The 23,475-nt window shown below is 55.4% G+C and overlaps 9 protein-coding genes across 9 annotated transcripts; 5 read left to right on the top strand and 4 right to left on the bottom strand.

The window, feature by feature from the left end:
• Positions 1-119: 119 nt before the first annotated feature.
• WHR41_08831 (uncharacterized protein) lies at positions 120-524 on the top strand (the record flags this gene model as incomplete). Its single annotated transcript, XM_069377435.1, has 1 exon — positions 120-524. The coding sequence occupies one exon, from the start codon at positions 120-122 to the stop codon at positions 522-524; it is 405 nt and encodes a 134-aa protein (XP_069225627.1).
• WHR41_08830 (uncharacterized protein) lies at positions 520-1,949 on the bottom strand. The gene is made up of 4 exons (XM_069377434.1): positions 1,668-1,949; positions 1,039-1,479; positions 792-968; positions 520-743 (listed from the first exon to the last, which is right to left on the bottom strand). Exons 1-4 carry the CDS (start codon positions 1,824-1,826, stop codon positions 606-608), a joined length of 915 nt encoding a protein of 304 aa, XP_069225628.1. The 5' UTR covers positions 1,827-1,949; the 3' UTR covers positions 520-605.
• A 683-nt stretch (positions 1,950-2,632) lies between these two features.
• Positions 2,633-3,751, top strand: WHR41_08829 (uncharacterized protein; the record flags this gene model as incomplete). The annotated part of the gene is made up of 5 exons (XM_069377433.1): positions 2,633-2,773; positions 2,831-3,154; positions 3,211-3,409; positions 3,470-3,590; positions 3,649-3,751. 5 exons carry the CDS (start codon positions 2,633-2,635, stop codon positions 3,749-3,751), a joined length of 888 nt encoding a protein of 295 aa, XP_069225618.1.
• Positions 3,752-4,217: 466 nt separating this feature from the next.
• Positions 4,218-5,210, top strand: WHR41_08828 (uncharacterized protein). Its single transcript, XM_069377432.1, has 4 exons — positions 4,218-4,466; positions 4,665-4,689; positions 4,758-4,917; positions 5,003-5,210. Exons 1-4 carry the CDS (start codon positions 4,295-4,297, stop codon positions 5,048-5,050), a joined length of 405 nt encoding a protein of 134 aa, XP_069225602.1. The 5' UTR covers positions 4,218-4,294; the 3' UTR covers positions 5,051-5,210.
• Positions 5,073-8,070, bottom strand: WHR41_08827 (uncharacterized protein). The gene is made up of 7 exons (XM_069377431.1): positions 6,979-8,070; positions 6,669-6,904; positions 6,469-6,592; positions 6,116-6,359; positions 5,658-6,057; positions 5,450-5,606; positions 5,073-5,386 (listed from the first exon to the last, which is right to left on the bottom strand). The coding sequence occupies exons 1-7, from the start codon at positions 7,952-7,954 to the stop codon at positions 5,229-5,231; spliced, it is 2,295 nt and encodes a 764-aa protein (XP_069225613.1). The 5' UTR covers positions 7,955-8,070; the 3' UTR covers positions 5,073-5,228.
• Positions 8,071-8,217: 147 nt separating this feature from the next.
• WHR41_08826 (uncharacterized protein) lies at positions 8,218-10,875 on the top strand. The gene is made up of 2 exons (XM_069377430.1): positions 8,218-8,399; positions 8,463-10,875. The coding sequence occupies exons 1-2, from the start codon at positions 8,383-8,385 to the stop codon at positions 10,357-10,359; spliced, it is 1,914 nt and encodes a 637-aa protein (XP_069225621.1). The 5' UTR covers positions 8,218-8,382; the 3' UTR covers positions 10,360-10,875.
• Positions 10,876-11,002: 127 nt separating this feature from the next.
• Positions 11,003-13,833, bottom strand: WHR41_08825 (uncharacterized protein; the record flags this gene model as incomplete). The annotated part of the gene is made up of 4 exons (XM_069377429.1): positions 13,630-13,833; positions 12,350-13,570; positions 12,009-12,301; positions 11,003-11,955 (listed from the first exon to the last, which is right to left on the bottom strand). The coding sequence occupies exons 2-4, from the start codon at positions 12,532-12,534 to the stop codon at positions 11,003-11,005; spliced, it is 1,431 nt and encodes a 476-aa protein (XP_069225585.1). The 5' UTR covers positions 12,535-13,570; positions 13,630-13,833.
• A 2,420-nt stretch (positions 13,834-16,253) lies between these two features.
• On the top strand, positions 16,254-19,400 carry WHR41_08824 (uncharacterized protein; the record flags this gene model as incomplete). Its single annotated transcript, XM_069377428.1, has 1 exon — positions 16,254-19,400. The coding sequence occupies one exon, from the start codon at positions 16,254-16,256 to the stop codon at positions 19,398-19,400; it is 3,147 nt and encodes a 1,048-aa protein (XP_069225619.1).
• Positions 19,401-20,014: 614 nt separating this feature from the next.
• WHR41_08823 (uncharacterized protein) lies at positions 20,015-23,235 on the bottom strand (the record flags this gene model as incomplete). The annotated part of the gene is made up of 2 exons (XM_069377427.1): positions 22,854-23,235; positions 20,015-22,791 (listed from the first exon to the last, which is right to left on the bottom strand). The coding sequence occupies exons 1-2, from the start codon at positions 22,915-22,917 to the stop codon at positions 20,015-20,017; spliced, it is 2,841 nt and encodes a 946-aa protein (XP_069225586.1). The 5' UTR covers positions 22,918-23,235.
• Between the last annotated feature and the right edge of the window lie 240 nt (positions 23,236-23,475).

The following is a 23,475-nucleotide window of genomic DNA, read 5'->3' as shown; positions in this document are numbered from 1 at the left end:
GGGTGCCGGTTGGGGTGGTTGGGGGGCGGGTGGAGGGGGAGTTTGGGGGGACGGGGGAGGGGGTGTTTGGCTTTGAGGAGTGGGGGGTGCTGGAGAGGGAGGTGGGGGTGTTGGCGTGTATGAATGCTTTTCATCCTGAGGAGGTGGAGAGGGTTGCGGCGGCGGTGGGGGAGGTGGGTGGTGGTTGTGGTGGGGAGGTGGTTTATTTGACTGGGGCGGTTAGGGAGGAGGGGTTGAGGGCTGCGAGGGAGAGGGGGATGTTGGTGATTTGTGTGGGGCATAGGGTTTGTGAGAGTTGGGGGATTGGGTATTTGGCGGGGAGGGCGAGGGAGGCTTGGCCTGGGTTGGAGGTTGTGGTTGTTGATGAGGAGGAGGAGATTGTGCCGAAGAAGAAGAAGAAGGAGAAGGGTAATGGTGGCAAGAAGGGGGATGAGAGGCGGGGCGTTGGTGAAGCGAGGAGGGGAGAGACTGAGAGGCTGCAAGATGATGTGGATGATGGCGAAGAGGGAGGAGTTGCGCTTTGATAGAGACGTTCTGTTTTTTATTTTCGTGGGCATAGATTGTACATACGGCATCAGGCCTTTGATTCCCAAGAGCAGGTTTTCTTAGAGACTGCTCTTTCCAGTGATCTTCTCGAAAGCCTCGCGGTATTTGCTGGCAGTCTCCGCGACAACCTCTTCGGGCATGCTCACATCATCTTTGCCCTTAAGGCCGGAGTTGGTCAGCCAGTCGCGGAGGTATTGCTATTCAATGTTAGTGATGACCCGAACGGATACTGCGTTCATGCATACCTTGTCGTATGAGGACTGGCCCTTGCCAATTTCGTACTTGTCTGCCGGCCAGAAGCGGGAGCTGTCCGGAGTCAGGACCTCATCAACCAGCACGATCTCGCCGGACGCCTTGTCAAGTCCAAACTCGAATTTTGTGTCAGCAATGATGATGCCGCGCTCTTCGGCGTACTGCCTCGCCTACGGAAGGAAGTCAAAGTTAGCTCGGCCCCAACCGTCTATAACGGAGTAATAACACGACAATGCATACCTTCTCGTAAATTAGCAAGCTCGCCTCCTCAACCTTCTTCGCCACGTCCTCGCCAACAATCTCCACAGCCTTGTCGCGAGAAATGTTCTCATCGTGCTCACCCTGCTCGGCCTTCGTGGACGGGGTCCAGATCGGCTTTTCAAGCCTCTGCGACTCCTGCAGACCAGCCGGCATCGGCATGCCGTGCACAGTGCCGTGCTTCTTGTACTCGGACCACGCCGAACCGGTGATGTAGCCACGCACGATAGACTCCAGGGGCACGATGGCGTGGCGACGAACTTGCATGCTGCGCTTTTCGAGCTGAGACTGGGCTGCTGAGGGGATGTTGGAGGGCAGAGAGGTGCTGACGAAATGGGTCTTGAGGGAGGGCAGCCAGGTGGAGATCAAGTCGAACCAGTGTGCTGAGAGTTGAGTAAGGAGGGCGCCTTTGGAGGGAATGCCCTGAGACATCCGTTAGAATCGATTTTGTGTGGTTGATACAAAGCGTCTTTTCAATTTCTGGTACCCGAAAGCATCGTTTACATGCGATCGTTGTTTGCCGGCTTGCGCAACAGATGCATGGCAGCCGCGTTCCGGATACCGAGCAGGAATATTAGGAACATGATCATTCCACATGTTTCAATACTTACGTTGTTCAGAATGACATCGTACGCCGAAATACGGTCTGTTGCCACGAAAAGCAGCGTCTGCTCATCGATCTCGAAAATCTCGCGGACCTTGCCAGATGCGATCTTCTTGATGTCGTATTGGCTCAGGTCAACCGTGGTGACAGCGTTCGATGAAGCCATTTTCGTGAATGTAAGATATGAAAAGATAGGTTGAAAAGATCGAATACCTTTCGATGGCGGGTTGTTCTGCAGTGCTTAGTGGTGGAGCGCAGCGCGATGCCTTCGCCATGTGATGAGTCTTTGCGAAGTCGGAGAAATTCGCACCCAGCGCCGACGATCTGATCTGCCATTGGCTTTGCCTTGAACTTGAGCTTCACCCTTCTGGAAACTCGGTGTTTACCACGCATGAAGATGATTGATACTTTTGCGCCTCGTACAAAAGATTCCTCAGGCCCTAACCAGAGATAAAACTCGCATGGTGGTCGCTACCGGGATGGCGTCGCTGACAGCAACTGGCACCCATCCAATTGCAGGTGTCAATGTAAGCCATCGCTATCAAGAAAGCATCGTGTTGGCCATCGGTAAGACGAAGTATTTGGTAATCCTATAATATAGATTTTAATCGGGACTTCGGAAATAATGACAACCTCACGGATTCTTCTTCTCGCCCTGTCGGAAACTTTGCAAAGATGCTCTTGCTCGCTACTGCCGCTCTCGAACACCTATTCCTGCCTTTACAGGCGCCCGCAGAACCTCACTTTCCCGCCACGTGCAACAATCGCTCTTGCAAGCCTGTGATCAGAGGGAAAATGAGATTCTATCTGTCCCTTACCGTCTCCTCTTCTGCTTTCTTCCCTCTGCATGCGAACAATCAGTCTATCTCCGCCGCAGCCATCGCGACAGATATCACTAACATCGTTATCATTTCCGCGGAAGAAACCCAAAATCACAAAAAAACTTAGAAGAAAAAAAACTCCTACGCAAAAATGAACGTCCAGCCTCCCGTCAAAGACCAGCTCATCGTCCTTCCGAACCTCAAGCGCAATGCTGTTGAGACACCCGGTGACCGCAAACCCTCCCTCGTTCCCGCGGGCAAACCGCATCCAGTTCGCGGCCATGTAGTCGCTGTACGTGCAACACACCCTAAACATCATTGGGAGATCAGCCAATTGACATGCGTGCAGGCCATTGGCGAGTTTCTAGGAACCTTCCTCTTCTTGTTCTTCGCATTCGCCGGCGCTCAGGTCGCCAACGAAGCATCGGCCAACGCAGGCGAGTCCACACCGTCGGTTGGGACGTTGTTGTACATCGCTCTCGCCTTCGGCTTCAGTCTCGCCGTCAATGCATGGGTTTTCTTCCGCATCAGTGGCGGTCTCTTCAACCCCGCTGTAACATTCGGCCTGATGCTCATCGGATGCCTGAGCTACATTCGTGCGGCGGTTGTGTTGGTCGCACAGATACTCGGCGCCATCGCGAGCGCTGGCGTGGTGTCTGCTTTGTTTCCGAACGTGAGTTCAGGATTTACTATTGATGGTTTTCTCATTCCGGATGCTGACTGCTGCAGAAATTTGCCGTCAAGACCAGTCTGGCAGAAGATACATCGCTCGCCCGCGGCTTGTTCATTGAGATGTTTCTGACGGCGATGCTGGTCTTCACAATCTTCTTGCTGGCCGCCGAGAAGCACCGCGCCACATTCATCGCGCCAATCGGCATCGGGCTTGCTCTGTTCATTGCCCATCTTGCCGGCGTTCGCTTCACCGGAGGTAAGTTATCCTCGAATGCCTCTTCAGACCAGCGAGCGCGAGCTGATATACGATCCACAGCATCCCTCAACCCGGCCCGCTCTTTTGGACCTGACGTAGTCACGGGAAGCTTTGAGAGCCATCACTGGATATACTGGGTGGGACCTCTGCTTGGCTCGCTCCTGGCTGTCTTTGCGTACAGGTAAAGATTCGCTTCCGGAGAACAGAGATTGTCGAATCTGATCACTGACTGCCTACAGAGTCATTAAAGCGCTGGAGTACGAGGCCTATGGTGCGACTGGTCAGGATGCTGACCATGCCGCGCCCATTGTACCTACTCCTACTCCGAAGGAGACTGTTTGAGGCTTCGAAAGATGGGCTATTGGACCTGAGATTGGCTAGGCAGAATTTGGAAGGGTTGAAAGTTCACAGCCTGTGACAAAGACCTACTGAGCTAGCCTCGATTTCTGTAACGGATGATGCAGGTCGTGGTCCTATGTCTGACGGGATCCTGGACGCTTAGAATAGACCTACCTCTTTGCTTCTATGAACACGTTCTTCCTCCATCACGCTCGCATCCTTGTTGATTCTAAAAATGATGACAAGCCAGTGCAATGTGAGAAACAGCTAATTTTAGTCCCAGCAAAACACCATCACACTCAAGACGAGTACAGTGTTCTTGTTCCCAAAAGCCGTTGCTCAAATTCCCAAACGCCTCAGGCGTACGATTCATCCCACACAGCACCTCACATCCCGCAGCCCCGGTCAGCAAGAAGCCAATCCGCTTGGCGCGCGGAACCGACCGCGACGAACCTCCAACCTCAGAGCCAGAGAGCTCCCAGTCAAGGACCGACCGCGCCAACCCTCCACTCTCCGCTCCAAACAATCAACAGCACAATCGCAATAATGCTCGGCCTCCGCACCGCCGCGCGCGCCTCGACCGCGCTCCCCGCTTTCCGCAACCAGGCCGCCCGCCGCTGGACTTCCGGCATTGGCGCCAAAGGCCTCGAGGGCCCTGCCGACAACGCCTTCAACCGTGAGAGGGCTGCCGTTAAGCAGCACGCTGCTGACACTTCTGGTGAGTCTTGGGAATATTGGGAGGGTACTGGAGGTCGTGGGGTAGGAGTGAGGAAGAGACGGACGAAGGCGGATTTGGAGACAGAGCCATTGGCTTGTAAGAAGCTGGAACTACGGAGCAAAGCAAGAGGAGGGCGAATCTCTCGAACATTTCGGAGGATCAAAACATGGACAATTCGCTAACCTTTGACCGTGATAGGCACCTGGCGCAAGCTCTCCATCTAGTAAAGCTCTCCCCCCCAAGAGTCACGACTACGTCACAACCAAACATACTGACCGCATCCGCCAACAGCGTCGTGATCCCCTCCATTATCCTCGCCGGCGTCAACGCCTACCGTCTTTGGAACGAGCACTGGGAGCACTGGGCTCACGGCCCTGCGCTCGAGGACAAGGTCGAGTACCCCTTCCAGAACATCAGGACCAAGAACTACTTCTGGGGCGACGGTGACAAGGTATGCGAGATCCCTTCTATTTCTTCCGCGCAACCGCAGCTTGCGTGCATGCGAGAATGCGTGGCTGACATTCAACGCGCTTCAGACCCTTTTCTGGAACCCCAAGGTCAACTACCACAAGAAGGACGAGTAAGGAATACACAGGAGAAGAAAGGCAGAGCAGATGGATTAGACGAAGGAGCAGTAGAAGCCAGCCGGTACGCAAGCAAGCCTTGCTCGCCGAGGCGGGCCGTGATATCTTTCCTATGTAGCAAAGAAACCCTCTGTACAGAAAGCACACATACAACCGCCTAGCTCTCTTCTCTCGGCGCTCAGCGAGCGTTCATCATCGCTTCGTGATCCGCCAGCAACTGCTCATGCCTCGCCTCTGCTTCTTGCACGCCCGATTCATCCTCGAGCTCGGCGCTGAGCGCGGCCTTCATGACCAGAGCTGTAAGTTGGCCGCTGTGGTCGGCCAAGCGCGAAGAAACTGCGTGAACCAGTCAGCGAGTGTGCCCAAACATACGGCTGGATTAGGCATTCCGCCACTCACCTTCTCTCGCCCTCTCAGCCCACCGAAGCGCCTCCCGCAAATGCTTCTGGCGCTCAGCCTCGCCGGGCGTGACAGCTGGATTCGCCAGGCCCGCGAACGAAGACGTCAACAGCACGAAGAACCGCGCCGGCAAGTCCGGCGGCCCACACTCCAAAGCCTTGCGCGAGCGTCAGCAATCACCTCGCGAGAAAGAGTAGAACAAACTCACCTGCGGCAACGCCGCCTCAACCAACTCCCTCGCGGCCCCAAACTCCCCCACATTATTCAAAATCCCCGCCAGCTGCACCAGCGCCTCGAGCAAGACCGGCACGAGGCCCGCTCTCTCAGCGCGGCTGGCTGCCCGCACGGCGACGCCGAAGCCTTTCTCCGGCTTGCCGGCGGCGGCGAAGACGCTCGCTTTGAGCGCCAGGAGGTGCAGGGTCTGCGCGAGGTCTGCGCTCGGGGCGGACAGGAGGGCGGAGATTTTGGAGAGCGCGGCGGGTAGCTGGAGGGAGCGAATGAGGAATGCTATTTCGAGGAGGGAGGTTTCGTGCGTGAGGTCGGGGTCGGAGGTTGGGTGGGAGGAGCGCAGGAGGTGGAGGTGGTGGGTTGCGGCGGGGAGGTTGTCGCTGGGGAGGAGAGGGTGGTTAGTTCTGAGTTGGGGAGAGGGAGGGCAGAGAGGGCTACCTTCTAATGGATTGGAGGAGCGCGATGAGTCTTGCAAAGGCGTTGACTCGCTGCTCTAGCTTGAGAGTTCCTCTGACCTGTTTGTAGAGGGTGGAAAGGGAGTCTTGGGCGGCGGAGTATGCGCCGTTTTGAGCCATCGAAAATGCTAGTCGACATTGTGAGCGTACGCGGTCGCCGAGAGAGCATTCTTTGCCTTGAACGATGTCGATAGCGGAATATAGTTGCGAAGCTATGTGTGACTGGCCTGATTTGGGTCAGCACTGCGTTCTCAGCGTGTCGAAGACTTGCAGAGCCGAAAAGCTCTCAAGCCCTCTGAAAGCTTGTGCGTAAGATATTTGATAGCGAGTACGAACCGAGACGAGCGTAGATCGATCCTTGGAAGATCGTGACGGCAGGCATCAATGAGTATGATGCATGTTGAACGTTGAGATGGGCCGACTGCACGACGTGCTCGAGCGCTTTTGGGCTGACGCCAGTCTGTAACGAAGTCAGTCACACTTAGCCAGCGACTAACTGGGACTCCCTGGTCTGTCAGTTGATGAGAATGACGCACATGTCTGAGCTCGAGTTTCGATTCTTCGAGCAAGGTACTGCTGACAAGACTCCAGTGTTTTCCCTCCTTCGCTTTGGTCTTGAGAAACGCTAGTTCGTCCTGCTCGCTTCCGCCATCCCCAGCCAACGCGGAGAGAGAGCGAAGAGATGACAGGGTAGGAAGATTGTGAGCTTGACGAAGGTAGAGTAGCCACGAGAGTGCAAAGTTGAGGCACGCAGTGTCCTGGTTCTCTCGAGCTGTGCATGCGTTAGCTTACCAGTCGCAAAATAATCTAGGAGATTGCCGCTGTGACAGGGAAGCTTGCGCATACCAGTCGCAATACACTCCTCCATCGCTCCCAAAGAATCTTCCCATCTCTCAAAATCGGCGTGCAGGACACTCAAGTGGAGTAAGGCGATCTGATAGTATGTCTTCACACCGTCAGTCGCGGCTCCCTTGGCAGCAATGCTGTAGTCGAAATATCGATGCAGCTCCTCCAGAGCCAATGTGTATTGTCCCGCTCTCCAGGCTTCGAAAAAGTCCATGAAGTGGTGCAAGCTCTGCGTGTCTGTACTCTGGCGATGCAGCAGCCAAGACCGTAGTTTTGCTCTTAATTCTGGAGGGACGCGAGCTCCACGTTTCTGAAGAGAGTGTATAGATATGCTCAGAGCGATGTCGATATCGTCGTTGCTGATCATTGGAGTGGTAGTCAAAGATGCCGTAGACTCAGCGCCTGGGACGCTTTCATTGTTGGCTGCCTTGGAAGCGTATGCCTTCGCCGCTTCGGGCTGTGTCCGAGTCCAAGAATCCCAGGTGGACAAGATGTAAATCTTGTACGCATTGAACAACGCGAGCGAATCCGCGAAGCGAAGACGGGTCCATTCCACATTACAGCGGCGAACGAAGTGACCGACGGGAGAAGCAGGCGTGAGCTTTCTTTCGGCAGGATCCTCAGGATTGAGGATTGAATACGCGCGATCGAACAGTTGGTGCAGTTGATCCAGATCTGCTATTATCCACGCTGCTTGGATGAAGACATCGTAGTAGGTTCGTCCTGGAATATCTGAGGGAATCGCTGCTAGAGGCGAGGCGAATGCCGACGCATCTTCTGGTGGGCCGACATTGGTTGTTGTGCCCGCGATTGGGCTGTGTTCCTTGTCGTATAGCACGTTGGTCGTGTTGTCGACCAATTGATTTGTGATGATATCCAGCAGTTTGACATCAACGTCCGGATTCTCTCTATTTTGAAGATATGATTCGACCAGGATTAGGGTGCAGATCTTCGCGGGAGTCAAGTAGCGGGCCATAGCTAATTCGTTCAACCACCTGGTCGCAGCCGCATACTTTCAAGTGAGCTTGTGAAGTTCTACAAGTGAGACCGGAAGCTATTCCTTGTCCTAGAATCCTGATTCACGGATGTGTTGTGCAACTTCCCAATACGGCCAATCCCTTGGCTTCCAGCGCCTGAGCGTTTGGAAGCTGGAGAAACGCGACGCGCCTGCGACGCGGAAACCGCCCGCGTCGCAGACGTCATTCCATGACATGGGAAACCTTTAGAGGCATGAGACCCTCTGGATGCCACGCTTGGAATCAGCTGGATCCTTTCTGAAAAGTGCGGCGCGAAGAAGCCAGCTTGAGAAATGAGTTGAGTTCCGCGAGAGCATTTCTCGTGTCCACCAGACAGCCGAAAAGCAAGGGACCGTGGACGCGAGACAATGCTCGAAAAATCACAACAATGAGGCTCACTACATGGTAAGATGGAACGCGCCTTACCGGGCTGTCTGAAGGATAATATGCTGATTGATCTACTTCCAGGAATGTCAACGGTATTCGAAACCCTTTCTCCTATCCACCATGGAACGCTGCTCGCAGCTTTCCGGCTATGTTCGATATTCTGGAGAGCGACATCATCGTCATGCAAGAGTTGAAGATCCAGCGCAAAGACTTGCGAGATGATATGGTGATACTGGATGGATGGGACTGCTACTTTAGCTTGCCGAAGCACAAGAAAGGCTACTCCGGTGTTGGGATCTACACAAGGAACGCAACCTGCGCTCCCATTCGGGCGGAAGAAGGATTGCTCGGGGTGTTGCCTTCGCCTTCCGGCACTCCTTATCGCGAGCTGCCAGACGACCAGTGCATTGGTGGATATCCTAGCGAATTCCAGATCGCCGAGCTCGGCGTCGACGCTGCCCTTCTTGATGCCGAAGGCCGCTGTCTCATCCTTGAGTTCCCAGCGTTCGTCCTGTTGGGTGTCTACTCCCCAGCGAACAGCAACGGCCTGCGCGACGACTTTCGATATGGTTTCGTCTGTGCTCTTGACTGCCGAATCCGCAACTTGGCCCGGAGGGGCAAGCGAGTCGTGCTTGTTGGCGACCTGAACGTCTCTCGACATGAGCTGGATACAGCCTCATCGGCGGACGACATGAGGAAACATGGCATCAGCCACGAAGACTATATCTCTACTCCCAACCGCAGGATCTTTAACCAGCTGCTCGTCGGTGGCGAGGTTGTTGGAGAAAGAGACGAAGGCAGGGAACGAGGGGTTCTTTGGGACACTACAAGGGGCTTCCACCCGGACAGGGCGGGCATGTACACACACTGGGAGCAGAAGATAAATGCCCGGCCGGGCAACTTTGGCTCTCGCATCGACTTTGTCCTTGTAGCTGAGTCTATGCGGTCCTGGATAAAAGATGCAAACATCCAAGAAGGCTTACTCGGTAGCGATCATTGCCCTGTCTTCGTCGACTTCCATGATCTTGTGAGTACTGAGAACGGCGATGTGAAACTCCTCGACATCATGAGCCCACCCGGAACGTTCGTGGATGGGGATCGCAAGCGTGAATGGAAAGTACAAGACATCCCTGCGTTTTCTGGAAAGCGTCTGCAAGAATTCGACAAGCGCAGAAGCATAAAGTCGATGTTTGCGGCGCCGAAGCCAAAGCCAGCAGCTAGCAATGCCAGTCCCGTAGGAACACCAAACGAAGCGCAAAAGACGGAAGAGCCTGCAGTAGCTACCAAAGCTCCGCCCTCGACGATCGACACAGCTGCGGCTAGCCCGGACACGAAGCGAAAAGCTTCAACATCCTCCAAGCCAGTGGCTGCAAAGCGGCAGAAGTCCGAGGGGAACGCAACATCGAACGGTTCGACGGGGAAAGGGCAACAGAGCCTTCGAGGTTTCTTCCAGCCCAGAACTACTAGCGCGAGCAAAACCGCTACCGCTACTGCGCAAGAAAACGGACACAGCTCTGCGGATCATCAAGAGACATCCGGGGCAGGCGAAAGGTCACGCTCGAACACATCGACGCTGCTCCAGGATAGCACAACCACCACTCCCTCCGGAACCACAAACATTAATGAGCCAAGTACGCCCATCCCGAGTCAAACATCAGCAACCCCAACCTCTGCCCGCACAGTACGCACCGATCCGCCCTCGCCCACACAATCCTTCGACAACCTCGAAGCGCGCTCTGCGACCTCGCAATCCTGGTCTGCGCTCTTCTCCCGCCCCGTCGCGCCCCTGTGCGAAGACCACGCCGAGCCCTGCAAGTCAATGCAGACGAAGAAGAAGGGCAGCAACCAAGGGCGGAGCTTCTGGATGTGCGCGCGGCCGCTCGGGCCCAGCGGGCAGAAAGAGAAGGGCACAGAGTGGAGGTGTGGGACTTTCATATGGTGCAGTGACTGGCAGAACGGCAGGAAGGAGGATGGGTGAAGGACGTTTTGATGTTTCGCGCCATGTGATTGGAGGAGGTCCGGGCGTGAATAGCTGGGAGGCTGGGACAATAGGTAGGGCGTGACTAATAGACCCCTGTTTCATGTCCTATTGTTCTCGAGCATGTGAACTCCGCCTTGCGTGCTGACTGGACCGCCTATGTTCGTGCGCAGTGCGCACGGGCTTAGAACGTGGCGCAGCGGGGTTTTTGCGACTCCAGAAGACGATGGAGCTCGGAAACTTTGTGTTGGGGATGCTGAACAGTTGTCATTTCGCAGACTAGATTACATAGATCCTCGGTTGATTCAAGGCTTAGATCTATTAGGCCCAAATGCAGTGGGTCAGGGTCTTCCGACTTTTTGGATGGGTGCACACCCACGTTACATAGGTAGCTTTCAAGAAAAACTATCTTTGAGGACGGCATAGGGACCGAAGTCGGGTGTCATGGTTTCAATCACGGCTCAGGGGAGACTTCAATTTCATACCAGCTACGTACTGAAAAGTCCTATTTAAGAGCACTGCAATTTTGTGCTTCGTGCATGTCACTTCCCGGAGTCCTTCTGCGCACATTGAGCGATGGGCATTGGCTAGCGTCTTTATGATCAGCGTAGACACTCGTGTTCAATGTTGGTGAGGTAAAGACCTAATAGTTGTCGAAGTCGAAGAAGGCATTCATGCCAAACTCGGAAAGCCCACCATGGAGAGAAGTCTGGCGGAACCCTTCGCTGGGGGGAGGAAGCTTTTGCGGCGTCGCACCAAGGCTTTGGGCTTCACCGAAGTGACCTTTCGGGTTGCCAACCTTTCCGTTATTCTCGTACGCCAGGAGCTCCTCAATGAAATCCAGTTCAAAGAAGTTGTACGAGTTGTGAGCAGCCATGTTCGAAGCAGTGGAGCCGAGCGGGTAGTACGGAACATTGTCGACGCCAAATTGGTCAGCGACTACCTCGGTAGACTGGGCAGCTGGGAACATAGAAGCCGGAAGAATGGGCAGCGAAAGAGCAGGCTGCGGAGGAGCAGGCTGAACGAACGGGAGCGCAGAAGCTGGGTTGAGGGGCAACTGCCCGGCAGGCTGAGCGGCCGTAGTGTTAAATCCCGGAATGACTGGGAGCTGGCCAGTAGCCTGAGTGGTCAGGAACGCCGGGTTCAGGTTGGTAGCCGGGGTCACGTTGGTCGCCATGGTCGGGTTGGTCGCCATGGTCGGGTTGGTCGCCGGGGTCGGGTTGTTCGCCGGCTGTTGGTCAGGCCACATGTAGTTGTTGAAGCCGTTTAGCTCCTCAGTAAGCTGATCAGCGGTTCCGTGCCCGGCAAAGAAAGAGACTTGATTCTTTGTGGAATCATAAGTGAGCAGAGGGTCCGGGAGGTCCAGGACATCACTGAACTCGCCGTTATCAGCCTCCGGGGCGTTGGAAGAATTTGCCGCGAGTTTGGCCAGCTTGTTCTTCGTCATGCGCTTCTTCTTCTCGGAAGGCTTGCGAGGCTGGTATTGATAGCCCGGGTTTGCGATTGAGTGATTGTACTTGGCCTCAGCGGCCTTCTGCTGGTACTTGTCCTTCACCTCTTGGCTTTCGTTTCTCCACTGGTTGCCAATGATCATCGCTACACGAAGTCAGTCAAATTCAGGAAGACATTAGAGGGGAGCGCAGACTCACAGATCGTGTTGTTATGAGCTCCGGGGTTCTTTGCGACCATGATTGGGTGCCACTCCTTTCTGTAGATGATGAAGGCGTTCGGAGGACGGGGAACCTTCTTCGGCGCCTTCTTCGAGGCACTCTCATTCACATCTTCATCGCAGATGACATCGCTGGCTGGAAGCGTGCCGGAGTTGCCGGCAGTTTCGAGGACGCACTCCTTGGCCGGAGTAGCCATGATGTTGTTCTCAAAAGCGTTGATGCTCAACTCCACTTGATGAACAGGAGTCTGTAGGCGCTGGCTGAAGTGCTCACTGCGACAGTTAGCAAGGAGCTTGATTTCGTTGAAGAGACACACTCACGCCATAGCAGACTTGAGGTGCTCAAGGTTGTTTCCGCAAGCCTTGCTTGCGGCTACGAAGGAGACGCTGACGACGCAGTTGCCGTCGTCCAGCTCCTTGACGAGCTTGAAATCGAGGGGAGTGTTAATGCTCTTGTCGCGCAACGGCGGCGCGCTGCCAGGAAACGCCGCAGCCGAGGCTGACATCTTCGGTCAGATAAGGTGCTGGATTTGTGTTGGAGTGTGTGAAACAGGGGAAAAGAAAATGTCGGCAGTGCGAGTGCAGATTGTCGCTCACGAGGAAGGTGCGAAGAGCTTCGTGGATGTCGTGGGATACGGAAGCCTTGGCATCGCAACCCACCGTCTGTGCGGCGCGCAATTGAGGTGGCTGGGGCCTGTGAAAGCGTCCAAAGAGGCAGCGCTTTGCCCCGCGCTCGCGGCCCAAGCTTCGCCGACAAGTGAATGCATGTGACTGACTGAATAAGAGAGTTGACTGACCTTTGCGACTCGAAAGTGGGAGAGAGGAATCGACCCAGCAACAAAGTCCTCGCAACTTCGACTTTCTCAGCCTTCTCAAAGATGTCTCGAAATGCGAACATTCACAGCCAGACCTGGGAGGTCCTACTTGAGCTGTCGGGCCCTGAGGAGCAAGAAGCCAGAAAGAAAAGCGGCGAGCTTCTTGATGATATCCTTTCTGACTTGGACGACTGGCTCGTCGATCTCGGTGAACCCACAACGCCAGACCCTACGCCAGCTATCGAAAATGTACACTTCGCGGACCAAACACGTCGTATCGACGTGTCTACAAATGCTCGATTGCAGGTGAAAGACCTTGTGAACTTGAACGAGCTTTATGCTGCTGAAGCCAAGCTTTTGAACGAGGCCCAAGAGGGGTTGGTGAATTTCCAATTCAGCGCGATCAATAGCAATACGCCTGAAGATCCTGGATTCTTTCCGGTGGAAGAGAAGCTCACCATGCTTCAAGCGTTACGAGAGAGAGTCCACGCGTGAGTTCCAACGACCCGGTCATACCACTGAGTTGCTAAATAACCGTGATAGATTGACCGATGAGTCGACCTTCGAGACTGATACGGTGTACAACTCTGGACCATCCACGACGCACAGATTGCTTCCAGAAAAGGACCACGAATGTTGGTTGCAGGATTGGTTTAGGAAGCGCGGACCGCCGAACGACGAGGAGTTCGAGATGCTCCAGGAGTTTCTTCGAGTTGACTTGGAAACACTGTACGAATGGTGTAAGCTTCAGTCTGGCTGGTAATAGGTCAAAGGGAAAATGCTGACATTTTATAGTCAGAGAAAGAAATGCCCAAAACGATGCGATCAATCGCGTGCGTAGCACGACGCTGAAGTTGAGCAAGAAGCAAGAAGAAGGCCTCGCCAAAGGCTATCTGGCCTCCTTGACGCAACCAGCGCGCACCAGGATTTTGGAAGGGCTTCGCGAGGAGATTCTTGAGCAGGCTGGCTCTGGGGAAGAAGCACAAACGGGAGGGTCAAACGAGAATCCGAGCGGAGATGGTGAAGTCCAAGACGCCGCCACAGGGAAGAAGGACCCGGTCATCGACGAAGCAATGGACTAGCTGAAGCGTTCAGAGAACGCACGGCACAGCGACATTGCTGCCATGCGCCCTGCTTTCGGCGATCATTGGTTGCCGTATGACACTCAGCTCGCGGAATGCGGCTTTGTCCTGAAATGCTTGTCTCATTCCAGAACGCAAGCAGCCGACCGCCAACCACATTTCTGACAGGCCACATACTCTCCAGGCAATTCGAAATGGCGAGATTTTCTTTGTTTCGCCATCTTGCGATGCTTTGTCTACTTCGTTGAACAAGCGAGGTGCGCACGTGAGAGAGGACGTTGAGACAAGCTTTGTATAGCGCTAGCGCTATGTCACCCTGGAATCCTCTGGGTCCACCGCGTACCACAGAATTCAGATCTGAAACCTTGTTCTCCTATTCGTGAGCCTAAATAGGTGCCAATTTCCTGCCGACTCTATGATCGAAGTCCTGTTGAATGTGGATATATCGTCTACTGGCCATCCCGCAAATACAAGTCAGCGCCACGACTCCTCCTCATCTCCGCACTTCCCCGACAGGGATGATCATGACCGTGGCCTTTGTTTCAAAGAGTGGATCATCGCCAAGAAAATGATCTCCATCGTGCCAGCTCCCATCTACGCGGGCCTTTTCTTCGCGCGAGAATCTCACGCGAATTTTGGCGGACGCCGAGCCACTCTGAAAACACTGGCAGAATGAGCGACTACGTGCCATCTGATAGCAATGCAGTTGAGGACAGCTCCATGTGACTCACCGCAACATGCTCGCAGAATGCGTCACCAACCATTGCGAACTTCTAGATAAGATAGAGCAGATCCTCTCGCGGACCTTCCTGGCGCGAAGAACCCCTAGTCTTAGAGCCGCAGTCTTGTCCCGACATGCTGAGAGATGTGAAGCCGGAGCTCTCAAATGCAAAGGGTGTGATGGAGCGCTCATCTGGCTGTTGTCGCAAGCTGCTTGAAAACTTCCAAGATCTACTACTGGTGGCTTTACGAGTTTTTGCCGACCGCTTCGTACATAAAATGAAGATGTATGACGGTCGTCCCATACTAGGGTCGCGTAGGAAGACATGTCCGTAGAATTGAGTGGCAATTGAAGGAAGGCCTTGATCGCGGATTCTTCAAGACTTGTACGAAGGAAAGCCTGCCACTGACGTGTCAAAGCGCAAGCAGATCTGATCTCCGCAGACCAAGCATTCGGCCGAGCGCAGGGAAACGAGATGGTGGGCGTATTCTGAATTTATCGACGACCTGACTAGCACCATCGTTCTTTGAACCATGTAGACTTGCTTGTCTTGACTTCGATGGGGCGCCCACAAAATCTGCGCAGGCAAAGTCAAAGCTCTGGAGGATGCGGAGAATGCGGCAAGCACAGAGTCGTGGGGCCAGATTCCATACGTAAAGGGAAATCCTTTCCCTTCTTTTCTATTCGGCTGGTGGTTCTAAAATTCGCCTGTCGTCTGTCTGCTAGGTGTTACGAAACATGGCTCTCTCGCCTGGCAAGACGTGCGCTGGAAGCTTTACCATGTCTCGTCATCTACAGGGGGAAGCCAATCCCAGCCATGACGAAGCAGCTAGAATGCTGGAAGTGTGTTATCGGCTGGGGTGTTGTAGATGTGTCTAATGGTGACTTGCCCTTGGGTGCAATAATCATAATGATGAAGGGGCCGCTTTTCGCTGTGGAGCCTGGTCGTAGGACTGGATAATGCCAGGACGCAGGTCAGACAAAGGCACGTAAAGGATTCGAGCCGTGTATAGGTCACAATTGCGAGCCATCAAAGAATGCGGTTCCCGACTGTACTGTTCGCTTGCGTATCCGTAGCATCGCAGTGATAGAGCTCACATTGGCATCACGCTGTGAATCTAAGCAACAGCATTTGACAGGCAGACCAACAGCTCCATAAGGGCTACATGCGTTGGGACGAGGCTGGCGAACACCCTCCATGTACGTTCCAATCCATTCTGCCCTTGAATGACCGTTCGACACGTCTGGCTGACATTGTTGAGCGGAGAGGAGAGAAGACGCGGAGCCCTTTCAGCTGTGAGCATCCTCAGATATATTTAGAGATACGCTTTATGCTCACCCTCTTATGGCGAAACAGTACCCGGGTGAATGCATGGCCAGCTGTGTTTCTGCTACTGCTGCGAGATGTACATAAAATGGATGGGCAGAGTCTCCACCATCTCCGGATCTGCGCCAAGCAATGACGTGCAGTTGTTGACTTCGGCTGATCTGGTCTTGGGTGCTTAACTCGAAACGCATTAGGACACCAATCATCTTTTTCTCTTAAAGGGCCTTGACACCATTGTTCTTCGGAGTGTCATGCGCGTGGCCAAGCGACATGCGGGACAATGAGCCTCAAAGCCCTCGTATCCGCGTACCTCCTCGGCGGACTCACCTTCCTCCCGCTCCTGCTCATCACGATTGCCATAACCGCCTGGTTTACACTACCGCATGCCCAGAATGAAGGTGGAACGAGTGTTAAAGAGAGGGCAGCTGAAGATGGAGTGGATACCGAAAAGGACAAGCTCGCGCACAAGGCCGATTTCTCTTCTGATGGGGCCGCGAATGCCACGTTTGCAGTTCTGCGATCCTACAACTTCCAGTCGGCTTTGAGCACCTTGAATGCTAGGGCAAATGCCGCGTCACAAGGCAATGGCGAGGGACAAGCGGAAGCGCCCGGTCAAGAGTCGATGTCAGTGTACCAGAGCATGTATCGCTCGGTGTTCGACCGAAGCCGGACGGCCCTGAACAAGAATCCGCTGGCGGACACCGACGAACCTGTGACAGGCACACAAGCTCGAGGTAAACCGAGCGCCCCAGTGGGTAGCATGTTCCATATCGTAGTCCGACACGGCCATCTCATGTTATATGATTCGCCAGCTGAGCTGGAGGTCCGGCATGTCATAAGTATGGCTCACCATTCCGTTTCGCTGACAGACGGCGATGGCGACGATGAGAATATGCTGGAGCCGGATCTCTTCATCAAGCGCACGGCGATCGTACTCAAGCCGCATGCCTCTTCAGCAAGTGGCGACGTGACCCAAGGAACGCACTCGCAGCCGAAGCCATTCTACCTCTTCAGCTCCAACTGCTCCGAGAAGGAGGACTTCTACCATGCTCTTGTCGCAGCACAGCCGGAATCTCCTGTGCCTCAACCTTTGGACTCTGCGAGCTCGATCAAGCTGCAGTCGAGCATCCATTCGAATTCTTTGACACCAGAGACCCGAGCTCTCAACGCCCTCGTAAACCGTATTTTCCTTGCCTTACACCGCACGCCGTTTCTTGAAGATCTAGTCCGCGAGAAAATTGAGAAGAAAATCTCAAGAGTTGCGAAACCAGCCTTCATCTCTTACGTGAGCGTTCAGAGCATTGACTTGGGTGATGCCGGACCCATTCTCTCGAACCTACGGCTCAAGGACATACATATTTCTGGCGACATGATACTATCTATGGACGTCAAGTACACCGGTGGTATCAAAGTAGTCATTGCTGCCGTGGCTAAATTGGATCTGGGTCAGCGCTTCAAGGTCCGCACCGTCGACCTTGTCCTGGCAGGAAGTCTCCAGCGATTACAGGGCCGCATGCTCGTACGCGTGAAACCACCTCCAAGCAACAGACTCTGGTTCTGCTTCGAGAACATGCCGGACATGGAGATCAAGGTAGAGCCCATCGTAAGCTCACGCCAGATTACGTACAACTTCATCTTGCGCCAGATCGAAAACAGAATCCGCGAGGTATTCGGAGAGACGCTGGTCAAGCCGAATTGGGATGACGTGCCATTCTTTGATACGCACAAGCAGACATACAGAGGCGGAATTTGGCAACCAGACCCTGAACCGACGGAAGAACAGGGCACGGGGCAGGCGGAGCCATCTGAGAAAGACATGCTGAGCGCGAGAAACGAAAAGACGATGTCGATGCCGAATCTACCAAATTCTGGCGGTGGGTCTGCGACAACCTCCGGCGCTCAAACACCTGTCACGGTGGATCAATCTGGCGAACAAATCCAGAGTCTCAAGCACCGTTCCGCTACAGCATTACCCTCACAATCCGCTCAAGCAGCAGCAGAGAAGGCAACCAATATCTCGAAAGGCCTCCGATCTCCTTCATTTACCACCCCACTCCCTTCCACGCCAAGCGTAGCCATTGATGGCTCCAACATTGATGCAGTAAGAGGGCTCGAGTCCCCACCGCCAGCGAAACGCTGGATAGGGCGATCGCCGCAACCTGCAGCGAAGCGCGATGCAGTGGATGCAGTTCGGGAAGTGAAAGATCGCTCTGCGCGGAAAGACGACAACACTGCGCCGCGCAGCCCAGGCATGAGCGCTTCGACAGCGGTCGCAGAGGGCGGCGACGACGATGACCCAGCACTGCTGAGTATAGAGCCGAACGAGCTTGAGGCCGAGCGTAGAGGAAGCGCTGGGAGCAAGTCCAGTGGGAGCCTTCACCCAAACGTCTCGGACACCGCTCTCCCTCTACCGAGAACACCCAGCTACGAGTCTCTCCCACGAACGGACACTGCCTCATCCACGCAGTCTTCTCAGACAAGTCAACCCCGCGGCAAGGCGCTCTTCGCCGCTACCGCGGCCGCGACATCTGCAGCCAGGCAATGGACGCTTAACGCTGTCGCAAACCGCAAGCAAGGACAGCCAATTTTCAGACCACCAAGCTCCCACAAACCTGGACCGCAAGAGCCTGTAGGAAGAGGACAGCCGCTACCACCGATCGGCCAGCCTCTACCCGGCCCGAAGACTAGTCTCTGGGGCGGGAGCGCTTTCGCGGGTGGGAGCGTGAAGAGGAAACCCGTGCTGCCTACCCGCCCACCAGCTGCGGAGCAAGCTCGGACGGATACGTCGAAAGATGAGACAAACGCAAGCATCAAATCGGGTACCAGCAGCGCTGCAAAGCGTGCAAGCGATGGCACCAGCGCTCACAGTGTCGAGGAAGACGAATTCGGTCCGTGGAGGGAGAACTTCGGCGAGGAACATGACGACGTGGCCGCAAAGACACGCGATCTCAGGACTCACGACAACGATCTCATTGACTTTACTGCGGCCGTCGACCAGGACGCCAGTCCCACAAAGAAAGCGCCGCCGCCTCCTCTACCCGCGAGACGAAAACGAGCGCCTGAGCTACCCATGCGACCCCACGAGCGCCAGAACAAGCAGTTCGAAGAGGCGGAGATCAAGTCTGCAGAGAGCCAGCTCGAAAACCCACAGGGCGAATCTTCCACCATTGCTTCTCAGCCGCCTCTGGAGCAGCAGGTCCCAGCGGCGCCTGCCGCGACCACACCTCCCGTCGACGACGGGAAAACGAAGCGAGAGAAGACGGGATCAGGAGGGATTGAGATCGTGGACACCGCCGATGCACCTGCCGGGAAGAGCAAAATAGGCGAGCGTGGCGAGAACACATCGGGCCAAAGCGCCAGCAGCAAAAAGGTCACGTTGGAGGAAACGCCCGATAGCGGCGAGAACGATTGGCATTACTACACTTGATCCTTGTATACTTCATAGCGACTGGCGTTTTACATAGGCTGTTACGGCTGGCATGTATGAGCTTGTATCACCAAGCGTCTTTCCCGAGCAGAGCACATTTTCACGATCGTACAGACTGAAACCAAGCGAGCAGTAGGTGAGGTATGCACAAGAATCTCGCGCGTCTTGCTATTACTATCCTCCTATTCTATACACACCCTTCCTCTCCCTCTGGGTGGAGAGAAAACGCCAATCTCTTTCTCGAGTCTGTACATAATGCATCGTTCCGTTCCATTCCTCGAATCGTGATCCCAAATGTCTCGTGAAAGTCCGTTTGATCGTAAAAAGAGAAACCCAAAACAGGTTCCGCTTCGCTTGGAAAAGGAAAAAAGCAAAACCAAGAATGCGCCGGCCGTTGTTGTGACTCCTGCTGTATGCTCCGCTTGAACTCCGTGATGCGGTGGCTGTACAGTTTGTGTTGTGTTCGCCTTTGGGGCGAGGTTGTTGTGTGTGTCCGTTGCGCCGCTGGGCGCGGTGCTTTGGCCTTTGGTGAGGCGGGGTGGTAATCGTGGTGTTAGTGCTGACGAAGCAGCGAGGCCATCATCATCGCGTCCTTCTCTGCTTCCATAAGGATCTCAAGCCCTCACCCTCCCAATACCCCCAAACTCCCTCCCATTCCTCCCCGTGAACCTCCCCAGCGAATACCTCGGGATCTCCATCACGCCCAAGCCCCCAATAGCCCTCTGCCTCGCGTCCCCGAATCCACGGATCGAATCCGCCAGGCTCGTGAAACTCGCGCCCGCCTCACCGAGCCTGCTCTCGCGGCCCGCGAGCGAAGCGCCGACGGGAGCGGAGAGCAAGCGCGTTACGAGGTCGATCTTGGACACGGGCGAGTGGAAAGCGACGTCGTCGAGGATACGGCTGTGGCGGACGAGCGAGAGGACGTCGGCGAAGGTGCGGGCGGGGTTGTTGGCGCTGGAGGCGTGGGCGAGGCGGCGCTCAGCGGGCGAGAGGGGGAGAAGGAGGAGGTGAGACAGCGCGTAGAGCGTGAAGAAGACCGTCAGGGCGTAGAAGGCGGGCATGTGCGCCGAGATGCGGATGGATTGCGTGGGGACGAAGAATTGCGCCCAGAACACGCCGCCCGCGAGCGTGGGGAGGGTGGCGGCTAGGAGGGTGACGATGGCGAGCCAGGCGGTGCGGTAGTGTGCGTTTGCGGCCGCGACGAGAGGGGCGTGGAAAGGGAGGTCGGCGTGGTAGGATAGGAGGAGGGAGCGCTCGGCTGTTTCGCCTGAGGGCTCGGAGAGGGCGAAGAAGGGCATGAGGCGGCGGTGGGCGAGGTCGAAGCTGAGCCAGGTGAGAAGGCAGAGCTCACCGAGGACGGCAGGGATGAAGGAGTAGAGGAAGTTGGTGCCTGAGTATCCCATCCTGTTGACCGGTGCCGGGATGGAAGGGTTGAAGCCGGCTGCTACTCTCGTCGAGGGCAGGTAGGAGACGATGAGGAAAGCCAGCAGGAGAACAATAGCCGTGATCGCCCAAAGTGAGGTTGACACCGGGCGAAGATACCACGGAAGCGAGATGAGCGAATTGCTGTTCAGCGAAGAGTATGAGTCTGTGCGGCGTGGCAGCATCGCGTCATTGGAGTCACGCTCCTTCTCGTAGGAGGCTCCGTGTGAAGCTCCAGTATCCGGCCTTTGGGCTTCCAGGTCAACGAGGACACCTGTGTTCTGCTGCACCGGAGCTGAGGACTTCTCCATTATCCTGCCATCTTCTAGGCTGTACTTCCTGACTTCTCTTCCCGCAAGGCCGTACGCATGGAAAACCTCGTTCGGCCTGTGGCTAGTCCTCCACAATCCTACTCTTGCAGTCTCGGCGCTGAGCTCTGCGTCTTCCGCGAGGGCGTTGGAGCGCTCCAACAAGACGATCAGGTCCGCTAGGCTGCGAGGATCCCATTTCATGCCAGTTTCCCGCAGACGCATGAAGTACACAAGAAGCGCAATAGAGGCAATCAGTAGAAAAGCGTAGAGGCCAATGACGGGCCAAATGACACCTTGTGTTGCGATCCATCTCCACTCGCCAGTGTCAGGGGAGCCAGCGAAGTACACGTTGAACGCTGAAGCCAGAAGCGGCAGTGTGAACAATTGGAGCCATGCTACGATCGCGAAAAAGCCGAGCATCGTTTGGCCTGCGCGGAAGTGCGAAAGCGAAGGCAACAGGAAGTTCGTTTTGTACAGCGGCAGGTCTGCACCTTCTTCGCGGGCGCGCTGCGATGCTGAGCTGAGCGCGAGGAAAGGGGAGATGCGGGCCACTGCAATCTGGATCTGGAAAAGCCAAAGAAGCAGGACGGTGCCGAGGAGAGTCGGCAGATAGTTGAAGACAAAATATCTTCCTTTGCCAAAGCCAGTGTAGTCCCACAGCCCTGTGTTCACCACAGACCAGACTGCGGTGAAGATCAGGGCGACCAAGTACAGGAAGACCAGTGCAATGAAAAGCCCAAGTCTTCCAGGACGCAATATGCCAGGCAAGAAATGCAGTGGCCTTGAAGAGTCGGCCGCACACGGGAGAAAGACGTCGGGTCCTTGTGGGGTGGCTAACGGTTCGCGGCCGAGAAACTGCGGCGTCGATATCCGATGTGGACTACGAGTAGGGATTTCTGGCGAAATCGGTTCGTCATCCAACGTCGGGTCTTCGCCCAAAATCTGCTCGGCCTTGGAACGATGCCGTGTGATGAGAGGTGGCACGCCAGAAGGCGTCATTCTTCGGCTCTCGTTGCTGTGGATGGGGGCGTTCGGCGTTGGTTGCAAAAGCGGTTGTGATACTCCGCCAGTGACCGGGTAGAGGGCGTGTACGCCGCGTCCTTCCGAGTTGCCATACCGTTTCGAGCCTCTCACTTCTTCGTCTCTAGTGAGCTGGTCGAGAGCGAAGCGGACATACTGCTCGTCATGTGGTCCTGGAGTAGGTGGCGAGCTGAAGTGGCTGCGGTCGGCGACAACGGAGCTCTGAGCTTGGATGGGTGAATTCGGATTTTCCATGACAGTACTCGGTACAGGCTTTCTTCGAAGCCCGCTGTCGCTTCGCAAGTTGAGTGGTGCCGGCATGGCGAGCTGTCGTTCCCTTGAGCTAGAGCTGTCGGCGCTCTGTCGTCGTTGCCCGAGGCCTCTCAGCGGCGCCGGGCCAAGGGTGCCGTCATCTACTTGAACGAGTTGCTCGCGTGACTGTGCTGGAGTGCGGTACCGAGAGGGCGGTGTCGAGTATCGGATGATGGTTGCCTCGGAGTGTGCTGGATTGGAAGGGTCGTTGACGTGACGAGGGATGTAGGTGGTGGATGAGGAGGAAGAGGGCGAGAGGGAATAGTAGTCTTCGGAGGCGGTGATGGACTGCTCTGACCGTCTGTGTACTATGCTGGGATTTGAAACTGCAAAATTACCTGGGTCAGTGCCTGAATAGTTGGTGGCAAAGCTATGCGGTTGCGCGTACCGTTTGTGTTGCGTATGGCAAGAAGCCTGTCGTGGGCGCTCGGTGGCGGATTAGCGAAAGACATTGCGCCCTCACTCAGACACCGTGTCTAGCAACAGTGCTGGAGGAAGTGGAGAGCGATTCCGGGGTGCTGGAGTGGAAGAAAGACATTGTCATGGTACATGGGCGCAGCGGTCAATGGGTGGCTGCAGACCAGCGGCCGCGAAGGCTGGGAGGAGGCTGGACGGGTGGGTATGGCAAATATAGCAGCGTTTCGCGGCCGGCATACGTGGCTGCGGCAAGATAGCGGTATGGGGAGATGGATACCTACGTGGAGCTCGTGCTACGTGTCTGGCGGTGTACGGCGCTGCTGTGCTGCCGTCCGAACCTGCGTGCAATCGTCCAGCACACATTGGTGCTTTGGGCAGCGAACACCAGGCGGAGGAGGTGTCAGCGCGCGCCCAAAAGTCTGGGGAGCCTCGGCGTTTGCGCGTGGCTGGCAGTTGTCCCGAGCGATGCTTTAGCGCCCGCTCGGGCCGTCCGCCCAAGTGCCGATCCTAGCAACAGCGAGCGTCATACCTCAAACTTCAACGCTGGCGCATCAAGCTTCTATCCTCCTGCAACCGAAGGGCGTGGCAATGTT

Source organism: Cladosporium halotolerans (genome assembly GCF_011745625.1).
Source record: "Cladosporium halotolerans strain TM138-S3 chromosome Unknown Sca49, whole genome shotgun sequence".
NCBI lineage: Eukaryota > Fungi > Ascomycota > Dothideomycetes > Cladosporiales > Cladosporiaceae > Cladosporium > Cladosporium halotolerans.
Note: the sequence above shows the minus strand (reverse complement) of the source record. Positions and strands in the feature narration are given on the sequence as shown.

Bases quoted from the DNA above. Each gene is read 5' to 3' on its own strand.
- WHR41_08830 (XM_069377434.1), bottom strand. From the start codon at position 1,826: ATGGCTTCATCGAACGCTGTCACCACGGTTGACCTGAGCCAATACGAC. The intron at 1,480-1,667 runs GTAAGTATTGAA...CGGATGTCTCAG, and splicing joins ACGATGTCATTCTGAACAAC to GGCATTCCCTCCAAAGGCGC. The intron at 969-1,038 runs GTATGCATTGTC...TTCCTTCCGTAG, and splicing joins GCTTGCTAATTTACGAGAAG to GCGAGGCAGTACGCCGAAGA.
- WHR41_08828 (XM_069377432.1), top strand. From the start codon at position 4,295: ATGCTCGGCCTCCGCACCGCCGCGCGCGCCTCGACCGCGCTCCCCGCT. The intron at 4,467-4,664 runs GTGAGTCTTGGG...TGACCGTGATAG, and splicing joins GCACGCTGCTGACACTTCTG to GCACCTGGCGCAAGCTCTCC. The intron at 4,918-5,002 runs GTATGCGAGATC...AACGCGCTTCAG, and splicing joins TCTGGGGCGACGGTGACAAG to ACCCTTTTCTGGAACCCCAA.
- WHR41_08827 (XM_069377431.1), bottom strand. From the start codon at position 7,954: ATGGCCCGCTACTTGACTCCCGCGAAGATCTGCACCCTAATCCTGGTC. The intron at 6,905-6,978 runs GTATGCGCAAGC...ACGCATGCACAG, and splicing joins GGAGGAGTGTATTGCGACTG to CTCGAGAGAACCAGGACACT. The intron at 6,058-6,115 runs GTAGCCCTCTCT...TCTCCTCCCCAG, and splicing joins CTCCTCCAATCCATTAGAAG to CGACAACCTCCCCGCCGCAA.